At 32.4% G+C, this 12862-nt stretch overlaps 1 protein-coding gene across 5 annotated transcripts; it reads right to left on the reverse strand.

Moving 5' to 3' along the window:
- On the reverse strand, window positions 1-7173 carry LOC108343685 (pre-rRNA-processing protein ESF2). Of its 5 annotated transcripts, none has more exons than XR_008244947.1 (9): window positions 6469-7173; window positions 5904-5967; window positions 5715-5782; window positions 5230-5319; window positions 5021-5151; window positions 2871-2993; window positions 2284-2339; window positions 1477-1576; window positions 1-345 (listed from the first exon to the last, which is right to left on the reverse strand). XR_008244947.1 is itself a non-coding variant. In XM_017582013.2 (8 exons), the coding sequence occupies exons 1-7, from the start codon at window positions 6707-6709 to the stop codon at window positions 2322-2324; spliced, it is 735 nt and encodes a 244-aa protein (XP_017437502.1). In that variant the 5' UTR covers window positions 6710-7173; the 3' UTR covers window positions 1-345; window positions 2284-2321. The 5 variants fall into 5 exon arrangements, 3 of the variants coding, with proteins under 3 accessions (XP_017437502.1, XP_017437498.1, XP_052723413.1); XR_008244946.1 differs by having other exon boundaries at window positions 1-357; XM_017582013.2 differs by lacking the exon at window positions 1477-1576.
- Between the last annotated feature and the right edge of the window lie 5689 nt (window positions 7174-12862).

Consider the following 12862-nt stretch of genomic DNA (forward strand, 5'->3'; position numbering starts at 1 on the left):
TTGTCAAATATATGATAATTTTACTCAAAATATTCAACCATTCTACAAATTTAGAAGAGTTTGTAAAAAGGTATTTTAGAAAAAACACAAAGCTAAGGACTAAGAAGCAATTACATAAAAAATGCTTCTAAAAAATAAGTCATCTAAAAGGAGACTCCTTGCATGAGACTTGATATAGCTTGGTCGCTAAGCTTATCCTTTAGGCAACATTAACCTTCTAGAAGGGAAGGTCAACCTTACTTTCCAAGCTTCCTCCAAAAATGCGTCATCTATGTGTAGGTCCAAGGACGAGTCTCTTTTAACTCCATGTAATGTTGTTCTCCTTGAAAATGGTCGTAACTTATTCTACAAAATAAACTACCAAACAAGAAGATCAACAAGACAACTCAAGTTGAGTCAACAAAGTAAACTCGACTCATGTCAATAAAAAGAAAGTCAACACAAAACTAAAACCTTATAAAAAAGAGAAGATTTAGAAGCTTCCCTTCTAAACATGTTTATTCTCTTTAAACATGTGCCTTCATCCTTGGCAGGGCTTGAAGGCTTATCATTTACCCCTTTCTCTTCTCTTTCTTACTATTTCTTATTCTCTATTTAACGATTTAAAACCGCTAGAATGATCCTCAGGATGAGCTCTTCAATTCTAATAAATTATTTTCTCACTTTGACTAAATTGGTTTTCTTAGTTCTTCATTTGTCAAATCTATGTTGCATCTCTTGGTCTACATGTGATATTAGATTTTAATACAAGTCTCTACAAATCAATTATAATATGTTTTTGTTGTTTTTACGTGTAAATAAAGTATTGTGTAAATAAAATATTATTTGATTCTTGAAGATGTTGGATTGTCTTAGAGCCATTTTAGTTTTGTCAGTTAAGGAAAACTGGTCTTGGTATGTAATTTTATGAGCTTTGCTTGATTGTGTTATTTGATTTCTAAGTTGAAATAATGGTATGAATGAATGAATTATAAGGCATTTCGAAGGAAGAAATTCGACTAAATGTGTGCATTGAGATGATGACTGTTTCATTATTTGAAATTATCTTAAACTTTATTAACCATTCATACTGATACAAAAGAATATGATTAAGATTTTCAAAAGAATACTGATGCATTGAGATGATGACTGTCATAAATGTTACACATTCTCATAAACACTATTTTATTTTTATTTTTCCATAATCTTTTCTAAATGCAATCACCATTTATTTGTTAAATATTGATTGAAATTAAGTTTTTCAATTATATTCAATGAAATATTTTTACACACAGAAGTACATGGGAATTGATATAATGTAAAGCTTAGCATAATCTCGTTAGTTTGATATTATTATTTACAGTAAGATATCACAGTATTATTATTAATTTGAGATAAGTATTATTTTGTATTATTGGATATCAGGTTATCTAATATTATAGCATAAGCCCAAAATTAAAAAATACATGTAACATTTCCTAGAGAATGCAAACTCACCATCATACTGATATTCTCTCTTACTCAAAAAAATCCCAATTCTATTATTAATTTGAGCACTAGAGAATCTTTTGCAAATAAATCTTCCTTCATGTTCAACCTTCAAGAGCACACATCAAAAATTTCAAAGTCACTCAAATTATGTCTATTGTTCAAAGGTCCACATTCAAGATCCCTTGTAAACACATTAAATATTTTCTAAACTGCTAAATTGGGTTTTTCCACTCCACTCTAGAAAGGAACAATTTGTTTTCCCGTAAGTTCATATTAGCCATCAATGCCATAACAAGAAGGTTTTATTAAAACAAAATAACAAACAAGAAAACAAAAGAAACAAGAAAACTTGAAAAAACCACACCAAATCCATAATAAAAATACATCGCAGGCATAAACAAAAAAACCTATGATGAAAGATTATGAAAGATACATAAATGAAAAAAAGAAAAAGTCCAATAAAAAAATTAAAGTTTAATAATCAAATTTCTCATCATATTAAACCCGTTCACAATCTCACAGCCCACAAAAAATCTTTAAAACTTACTATGGCTTTATAAAAATCTTGCTTTTGAAAATATTAGTATTAACTTTTTTTTTTACCTACCACAACTAGACTCCTAATAATTTGAATTGACTCTCCAAAAGAATTAGAATGTTTTACGTATACACGGATTGCATTAATTTTCATTTCGAAAACCTATATCAACAAAATAAGGCATTTTCTAGAAAATTCACTAAAAATTAATAAATACATAGAAATTAAAACATCACCACCAATTTGAGCCAAGCACAAAGAAAATTACAATGAACCTTTTGGATCCTGATGTTGAAGCTATCAATACATAAGATTACGAGCCACCAAATACCTGCAAGGAACAAAATGGAAACCCTTCGAATTAAAAACTAGCAACGTCATATATTAAGTTACCGCACATTTTCAAGAGAGGAAAGAGAGGGCAATGAAAAGCACAAATATAAACACCAGTAAAACAATTAACATTTAGCTCCTACAGTTTTTTTGTTTTAATTTTTCATTCTGGTAAATTTGAAATAACTATTTCCAGTCATTTAAAATTTATATAACATTTGAAATAACTACTCTAGTCTCAAAATGAGTAACTTTAAGTTTTTGTTTTTATATTAGTTTTCATTCCTCAAAAAATTGAAATTACTATTTTGGCTCTTTACCATTCTTCTTAAAAAAAATAATATTTATTTTAAGGAATTTCGATTCTTTTCAGAAATATTATATGAAAACATTATATCATTTATGGTCCACTCAACTTCTCTTCAAGTCATGAGCAGATAACAAAAGATTTTACTCGGACCAAAATACACTAAAAACAAATTTAAACCAAGAACTATTATCTCTAACTAATAATGAAATTGTTACTTACAGCATCCAATACATCGTCTGAGAGCTCAGGTTTACTTTTCTTCGCATCAGCAGCTATAGGCTTTGTTTGAGGGAAATGACGAATCACTTTTGCCACTCCCGAGTCTTGTTCAATCTTCTGCTTCTGTGCAAGCAAAATGTAATTATGTCAGTATGAACTAATTCTTCAATATAGACATTACTTGTTGAAATTTGAAAAAAAAAATACAAATGAAAAGAAATAGCTGAACGTGTCTTTGAAATAACTTTCTGATTGCCATATTTGTGAAGCAAATTATTTATGGAAAAAAATGATAGTTGAAGAATCTTTGTGGCTAGTAAAGAGTAATCCAGAAAAATTGGTCTTCTATCAGAGAAGACAATCATAGCTACTCATCATGTGAGTCTAATTTTAAGGAGCTTCAGTAATTCATATAGAAACAAGTTGTACAATTAAGCACATGCAATGGACCACAAAATAAAAATGAAAAGAAATAGCTGAACGTGTCTTTGAAATAACTTTCTGATTGCCATATTTGTGAAGCAAATTATTTAAGGCAGAAAAATGATAGTTGAAGAATCTTTGAGGCTTTAAGTAAAGAATCAGAAATCCGTGGTAGCTATAGTATCAAATGTCACCACGTAGTAGGAATTTTCCAAGTTTTAGTCTAATCAATAAAGTGTAGAACTCAACTTATTAAAAATCAGTAATTGAGTTCCCTGAAACATAGAAGTATACTATTTATATTGCAAGTCAAGCTGAAACAGCCTCTAACAGAGGTAGTTGCAAAAGGAATGACAAACATCAGGAAATAAAGGAAACAAGAGATGGGAGTGGATGAGATTCAAGGCTCCCCCAAGCAAGAGAAACTCTCTGCTCCAATTTTCCTATGATCATCCAAAAAGATGTCTCCTCATCAGTACATCATTCCTTACAACAGAAATACACACATCAAGCTCCACTAACTAACTAGCAGCTAAATTCCCCTTTCTATATCTTCTACCTTTTACAAAAGCAAAAAACACAAATTATTAGTTAGGCTTGGGCTTGGGTCTTTATTAGTTTGAGGCACTGTTCCTAACACAAATGAACATTTAAAATTGCAGTAGATTCCAAAGCTACCCATGATTTAATTTACTGTTCTCAAAATCAAATTTATTTAACTTATCTGCAACTCTCATTGTTAGATTAGGTCCAAATATAGGCCAGAAAGGCGGTCGAAAAACAGTAGCCAAAAATGGGTATCAGCTACATTGACTGTTGTGATCGTATGGAGATACAATAGATACACCTTACTGCCATTTAGAGAAGCAATTTTCATGGACTTACATTTACAAATTATATAAGAAAGGACTTCTATTTCCATAACTCATCAGTAACTTATTTTAGAGACAGATCATGTTAGATGAATAGAAAACAGTAAAAATGCTATCTCATGGTCTGCCAGAATTGCCACTCATCACTGCTATATGAAAGCCAAAATAAGATACAGTAAAAGACTCAAGAAGCAGGGATGACTGAGCTTTTACTAGGTTTATGGTTAGAAAATATAATTCTTCTTGTTAAAGTTGAGAATTGAATAATGCTAGCTATTTCAGAATTCCTCGAAGGTTAAAACTGTAGCAAGAAGTTTTAATTCAAAGGTAAGCCAAAAGTATAACAAGCAAGATATTTCAAATTAGAAAACTACATCTAAATAGAAAGCTTCATTTCTTGCTCGCTTTCATGCTCCAATTAATGGAGAACTTTTTTAAGTATTATGAAAAATGCTACCTATTTGCAGATCACCCCAAGATATTTGAAAGCTGACAACTTCAAACAATAACAGACAAGAAAACTAACTATCGTTTAGTTATTTCCTTAATGGAAATGATCTTTCACTATGCTACTTATATCATATCACCCAATACCAGAAAAAAAAATAAGCCACAAAGTCAGGTACCAACCACAAAAAAATTAAGAAAATGTCAATCAATAGATTTACCGCCCATTTCTCGTTTATTGGGGTTGGCTTTCATACAACCAAATAAACTATTAATCAAAATAAGGTTTCTTGTCTGAAATTCAATGCCTGAAGTACATTCCTCCAATGTTTAAACCAAAGGTAATGATGGCATGGTACACCAAATTTACTTTTTAAGTCTTTGAAATATGTAGACATAATAGCATACCTTCTTTAGCCGCTCCTCTATAGCATTCAAAGCACGTGACTGGTCAACTCTCGATAGATAGAAATCCCTCTCTCTCTTGGCAGCAGAAAGTTCTACAGCCAGCTTTTGCTCCCGAATAGCTTTCTTAAATGCTGTAAGATATACATTGTTTCAGCACAAACAGCTTAAGCTCCACCACTAAAACAAGACACTGATCATAAAGCGCTCACCTAGTTCTTCAGTCAGATCATCCCACTTGAACTTACTTAAGTACTTAATATTCCAAAGGTCATAGTAGAATGATGACCTCTTTCTCCCCCCTTGAAGACAAAGAATACAAATCAAAAACTTGAAAACCAAATTCATACAGACAGACACAAGTTAAAGAAAAATATCCTGCTACAGTAAGCATACTGCACTATGAAACATCACTAAACTTAAAGAATAAACCAATTCTAGGGTTTATAATACAATATTACTATTCTCATCAAAAAGACTGAAGAAGCAAGAACAATTGGTATATACAATACTGCAACTACAAATAAACACCATATCAATTTTTCAAAAAATTTCATACAGATGTATAATAGTCAAAGCATGAGAATTAAGACATACTAATATTCTAGAATCGTTAACATAAAAATTTTCATTTAAGAATGAATAACAGAGAGAGAGAGGGGCAGGTGTCTGACAGTGACAAGATTCAAACACATACCTATTTGTTCACCATTTAACATACTGGCAACCCTCTTAGCAACCCTTTTATCACCGAATTCAACCCATCTACACAGCAGAGAGAAAACCAATGATCATATTCAAATCTCAACAACAGAAAAGTCAGCAAACATTGGAACAACTTCAATCAGATACCAATCCTATTCCAAAATAAAACATAGATAAATACCCTTCTGCATATTCTTGGTCTCGGGATCCACGGGACCGCTTAGAAGGCACTTGGGTAGCAGAACCTGAAAAATCAAATAATAACAAAGTCCCCAGTCACAACAAAATTCAAAATAAATAAATAATATACACGTTCTAGAATTTCATTAGAATGCCCTGATGTTTAAGGTGATTTCCAATGACTAACTTCTTATAGCTAGACATTTGGTTACTATGCTTTTCTGGCATCCAAACCATAAAAATGTTACCGCTCTTATTATTATGCAAAATTTACCTTCTATGTTTTTTTCTTGATAATTTTTTACCACCATAATTTTAAATTTTCACGCATGTGTAACAAAACGCTAATGGAAAAATGCATGAAACTTAGCTGGTAAAATTCACGAACTGATGATGGTTGAACGGTATAAAGTACAACTAAGCTAAAACATAAAGTAGTAATTTTACAATCAATGTTAAACTCCAATTGAAAAAAAAGAGTCTAAAAAATAACCCAGCGAAACATCATCAATTTTAATTTCATGTTTTTTCCAAATAAAAAGAACAATCCGAAAATTTAGTGAGACCTTGAGGAGAGAGAAAAATTCGTTGGATATCACCGAACTGAGAGAGAATGTGGCGAAGCTTTACGTGGTCCATGTGAGGAGGGATTCGGCTCAGATAGCACACGCCCCGCTTCTCCGCGCCCTTCGACGCCACTCTCTTCTTCTTCTTCTTTGTTTTCTTCACTTTCGCGTTTTCGCCGTTGGATGTAATTTCTGTTGCGTCAATCTCAGCGACCTCTTTTTCTTCCTCCGAAGAATTCATCGTTTTCTAGTGTCTGTAGAAACACCTTCCTCTTCTTCTCGTTCAAGTTGATTAACAAAAAACGAATTTTTCTCACACTAGAATTTTGCTGATTAACAAAGCACGAATTTTGGTGACATTTGGTTTTACTGACCTCACTCTGCCGCGCCGCACGATGCAACAAAAAGAAGCACCACTTACTTCTTCACTAACTTCGACCAATTAACGCGCAAGGCGTTGCGGCTACGACTAATGCAGGGCAGGCCGTTGCGGCTTCCACCAAAGGAGGTGAAGGGCGTTGCAGGCTGCCGGCAACGGAGGGGCGGCCTTCCGGCAATGGAGGTGCACAATCTCTAGTTAGGTGCGGCGCTGATGTTTGAAACAAGGGGAAATATTAGGGTTAATATTTTTTTAATGAAAGATCATTTTCAAAGGGCTATAGGGAGCAGGAAGAAAGACCCTGGCGCTGATGTGTGAAAAAGGGGAAATATTAGGGTTTTCATTAATTTTTAATGAAAGATCATTTCGATAGGGCTATGGGGGTGCAGGAAGCAAGACCCTGTAAGGAAAGGTATCTGCTCTTTTTGGGCGGAGGTTGAGGCCCGTGGAGAATAAAAGGGCTGGGCTGTATTTCTTTTACCACTTCATATATGAAACCTATAAAATTACTTGTTGCACCCATGTACAATTTTTTTTTTTAGCTTTTCTGAAAACTGCTAGAATTCAAGTCATTTTCTTCTTTAAAAGAAACTTTCGAATTCCACAATTTGTATAATAAAAAGTTAAAATTGTTTCCATATTGAATGTTTTTCAAAGTCAATTTTCACTTCTAGATATGTGTGTAATGTGAAAGTTAAAATTGACCAGCAGATTTTATAATTTGAAAATTAATTTTAACTTATAAATTACGCAATGTAAAAATAAAAATAAGACCATATTTATTGAAACATTGGTTAAACACAAACAGTCTCAGGGGTTGCAATCACGAATTCAAAAAGTGCATCATTCAACTATAAAATAATTCTTATAGAAAGGAATTTTTAAAAAATGAGACCACGTTTATAGGAAGGAAATTAAAAAATGTGTAGGTTAGGAAGCTTGCCTCAAAATAGGTGGGGTTATAGGTTGAGAAGTTAAGTGACAAGCTCAATGTTCTGAGTAATAAATTCGTGCAAGCATAAATTACTAGGTAATAATAAGTTAGTTATAAAATTTGTTATATAAAGTTCTATGAACCGTTAAATTTTTAATGCAGTAAATAAGAGTGGTGTTTGATCCTAACAATGTTACTTGATGGACATGTCTTTTTAATGCATGCCAAGTTCCTATGAACATGTTTTAATGATTGAGATATTTTTTAAAGTGGATAATATCTCATATGTATGGTGGTTAATCCTAACAATGTTACTCGATAAATTTAGGATCAGAACAGGAATGTTCATCTTGGAACGTAAAACTTCGTTACAGTTTTATTCTTAAAAAACGTCTCATAAATTAAAAAGAAATAAAAATATTTAATCGACTCTATACAATAGTATTAGATATGGTAAAAACACACATATTTTTACAATATTACATAATATGGTGAGTCACCATAAAACAACAAAGAATATTTTAAGAGACTAACAACCACCAACATAAAAGAATATTGAGAATTATAAGTAATGCTTTCAGTACCAAAATGTTATTTAATTTTTTTCAATGATATAAATGTCACTTTTGTTTTTAAAGTTTGTATTAAAAGATAGATAAATTAGAAAATACTACCTCAGAAATTATATATAAGAAAAAATGTTTTTTCTTATTAATTAAAAATAATAGTCAGGTTTATTTGTGGTCTTGTTTTAATATAATAAAGAAATATTTTTACTAAAGTACCCTCAATTATATCTATGAAGGGTAAACCCATCAATTCGGTCTCCCTTACATGGTTTGGCCCTAACCCATGTAGGTTGGGGCCAGAAAAATTCACAGGGTCAAAAAGCCCCTCGTAGAAAAAGCTCACAAGACCAAAATATCTTCAAAAGCTCTGTAGGCCAGGGCCAACCCATGGGTCTTATTTTTAGAAAAAATATTCATTTTGCATACAAAAAAAATATAATTAACTCCTAATTTGTTACAAAAATAGTTACTATAGAAAATAAATTGAAATTTTTATAGGAGGAGAGTTTTAGAATTAAGAAGAAAAAGCAAAATGACAATATTTATTGAGTTAGATTCTCTAAGTATATAATTAAAGGATCATTTTATAAATTTGAAATTTAAATATTTAATTTCGTTGTTTTTTAGGTTATAAGTCAGAAATTAACTTTCTATCTAAAATTATCCTAATTGAAATTTAAGAGAAGATTTTCTCTAATTGAAGCTCTTAATTTAAAAAAAAAATGAGGCTTCTTTATTTTTTTAGAAAGCTATTGAAAAGAAATTAAATATAAATGTTTTTTTTTCATTTTATACTCAACAAATCATGCTCATAATATAAATAATAAGTAAAAAGAAAAAACTCATAAACCTTGTGCAGGCTGTAGTTGTATTCGCTCATAGGATTCAATCTCGTCGTACTACTCATTCAAAATGTTTACATTTTAAATATCATAAACATAAACATAAGTATACATTTATGTTATGTGTTCTAATTGAAAGTTAAAAATAAATGATTTTATGTGTTAGTTAAAGAATTGAAACACTATAATATTTGTCATTTTTTAGTACTTTAAGTCTATTTAAAATTTTCATTTTTTTTATAAATTTTTAAGAAATTAACATAAGTTTAATTTACACATAAAATATTAATACTATTTTTGATCCAAAAATTTTAGATAATAAATTTTTGAATTATTTTTAATTTTGAATAATTAAAAACAGACTGAGTGTTATTTTAGAAGTCGAGGAAACAAAACAATGATTCTTTTTAAGAACTGTAAAAGCAGTACAAATATTAAATCAATCTAATATGTTATTATCTCTCTTTGGGGTTATTTTGATATTACTAATTATATATAATTTTCTAATAATTGTTGTCCGCAATGTAAGACATAATTGTATTAATTTTGACAACAAAATAAAACATTTTTATAATATTTTAATAAAATAAATTTGTAATACTATTTAGTTGTATAAAATTAAGTACGTGGTTTGCAATTGTTTTTAATTATTTAAAAAAGTAGTTATTTTGAATATTAAATATTCTATTATACTATAATTAATTAGTTTTATTTAATAATTTGAAATAAAAAATCAATTACATGAATATAAAATTTAGTACTTTTAATAGTTATTATGAGAATATTGAAGTTTAGTTTTCAAAAAGTTTTTAGTGGACTAAACCCACCTTAACCCTGACTCTAACCCCCTTGAGAGGGGGTTTTGGGGGTTGGAGCTTTTTTTTGACTTCCATTTGAGAGGCTTCTTAAGAGGAGGCTTTTTCAAGAATGGGTTTGGACTAGGCCTGGAATCATGGGTCAAATTAATAATTCTAATGAAGGGAAATATATTTTAAATAATATTGTTAAATAGGATTGCTTGATTTTTAGATATAACTTTTTTTCTTATGTTTAAATATAAAATAATAATATAATTTTAAGCAGTATCCCTGACAAAGTCAATGCCGCAAAAGTTTATAGTAATTTTTTGAATCATGGAAGGTAATGAAAATGTTTATTTTCAGTTTAAGACTAGGAATAATATTTTTATAAAAGTAAACAAATTTAATCAAAATAGAGAATAAATTAGTATTTAAGTTTATCCTTACATTCTCTTCGAATTTTAACGTTAAATAATAAAGATCGAAAAAACAAATAAGAGATGTGAACCCTAATCAAAGGGAATTTTTTTTTAATCACTGATTAATTTCTTTCCTTCAAACAAAATCATTTGAATATGAATTGATCTAATTTCAAATTATTTTTTTAATGTTTAGATAATATAATTTAAATTTATTTTAATTTTTTCATTTGAAAAAAATTAATGATTGTTAAAATGGAATATGAAATGTATATTACTTAGTTATTGGTTTACACCCTTCTCCTTAATCCTATACTTATAGGATTTAGTGAATGGAACACAACTCACTTTTAGTTGGAACACACTAACAATAATTCTAACACTCCCCCTCAAGCTGGATCATACATATTGTATGAGCCAAGCTTGGAATAAACACACTCAAATGGAAATAACATCAATCAACCAAATTGCAAATACAAGCAATAAGAAAAATACAAGCACTAAGAAACTTCAACTTGGAAAGTCTTCAAACACAAGAGATTTCCTTTGCAGTGTTGTCTTGGAAGGATTTCCTTTGCCTGGACATCGGTCAAACGGTGCGGACAGCGGAAAACAATGGCTGGACAACGGAAAACAGTGTCTGTACAGCGGAAAACAGTGCCTGAACAGCGAAAAACGGTGCCTGAACATCGACAAACGGCGCTTGAACAACGATTTGAAACAGAAATAGTTGTCCAGCAGCAAGGAAGGTGGTGACGTCCAACAAATTGTTGCCACGGCCTAGACACACGTTGTCCAGCATTTGAGGGATAGCAGCACATGGAAGAGACCAAAGGCCTGCACATTTTCACGTTTCCAGCAGCAAGGGGCTGATTCAGTTGTGTCTTTGCTGATTCAGTTGTGTCTTGGAAGAAGTGACTAGCACATGGAAATTGAGAAGGTGTGTTGTCACGGCCCACAAAAAATAAAGAGTTCACGGGAGAGAAAGAGCTGCACGGTGTCACGGTCCAGCAGTAGGAGCATCACGGTTCAGAAAAGAAGCCTTCATTTCTTCATCCAAAACTCCAAAGTGTCACGGCTGGAAAGCATAGGAGAGATGGGCCACCATGCACCATAATTAAAAGAACTTAGTACTGCCCACTTTCCTTTTTTTTTTTTATTATTAAGCCAAAACCGTGACAGTCACTGGGATGGTAGCCAAGTGAACCGTGAACACAACAAATCCAGTGAGAAAGGAAGAAGATGGAGATTCTGTGAAGACCAAAGAAGATGGAAGCTATCGTTGCTATGGAGGGTCAGAACAGAGAGAAGAAGCTCCGTCGACGGCTATGGAGGTGTCGCGGTGAAATTTCTGGTGAGCAGAGGGCGGCGCGTGAGCTATACGCGCCTGCTCACAGTCACAAAGAAGCGGCGCGTGGCGGCGCGTGGGAAAGAGTCAGACGCCGGAACCAGCGGGGTTAGGTCGCGCTCGAAGAGGTGATCCAGATCCGCTGGTCACCGGTCGAATCTGCGACGATGGCCGGCGGCGGACGGTGGTCGACGACGGACTTATTTGGCGCTCGTGGCGGCGCGTTCGGAGGATTCTGATCCTGTCTCCGGCAGGGTTGGCCGTCGCTCAAAGAGACGGTCCAGATCCGCAGGTCACCCGTCGAAACTGTGACGGTGGCCGGAGGTGGCGACAACGGCGGAAGCGGCGGCCAGCGGTGACAGACGGCGACGGACGGCGGTGGACAGCAGCGGACAGATGCGAGATAACCGTGAACAACGGCACCGGACAAGTGCAAACAGTAGTGATAGTATTGGTGGACAACCCACGACAGAAATTTTAGGGGCTGCCGACGGCCGGCCGCCGGGCAGACGGCAAAGACCACAGAGAAGGATCAGAGAACCTGCTTTAATACCATGTTAAAATGGAATATAAAATGTATATTACTTAGTTATTGGTTTACACCCTTCTCCTTAATCCTATATTTATAGGATTAAGTGAATGGAACACAACTCACACACACTCACATACAACTCATACACACTAACACTTCTTTCCAACTCACTCTTAGTTGGAACACACTAACAATAATTCTAACAATGATCACCTAATGCAAATTATTTAAATATCAAGTAATCATTAATAATTCAAAAAAATCAATATGAATTATACTGATTGATATTATTCTTCATTCAATATGTCATCATTTTGGTTGATGAGATGATGCCTTTTCTTGATTGATTTCATCTCAGGTTTTTTTTTTCAATGCTAGTTGAGTATTTTTTTTTTATCATATTTTTGTTAATGTCAACTTAAAATTTTTTCTAAATAACATTGATAAAAAGAAACCATAGTTAATATTTACTTAAAGTTATCTCAACTATAATTATGATAGAACTTTTGACAAAGCATAACATTGCTGTCAATTTAAGAAGGATAATCTCTATTAAAATTAACAAAATAAT

Source organism: Vigna angularis, chromosome 8, assembly GCF_016808095.1.
Source record: "Vigna angularis cultivar LongXiaoDou No.4 chromosome 8, ASM1680809v1, whole genome shotgun sequence".
Taxonomy (NCBI): domain Eukaryota; kingdom Viridiplantae; phylum Streptophyta; class Magnoliopsida; order Fabales; family Fabaceae; genus Vigna; species Vigna angularis.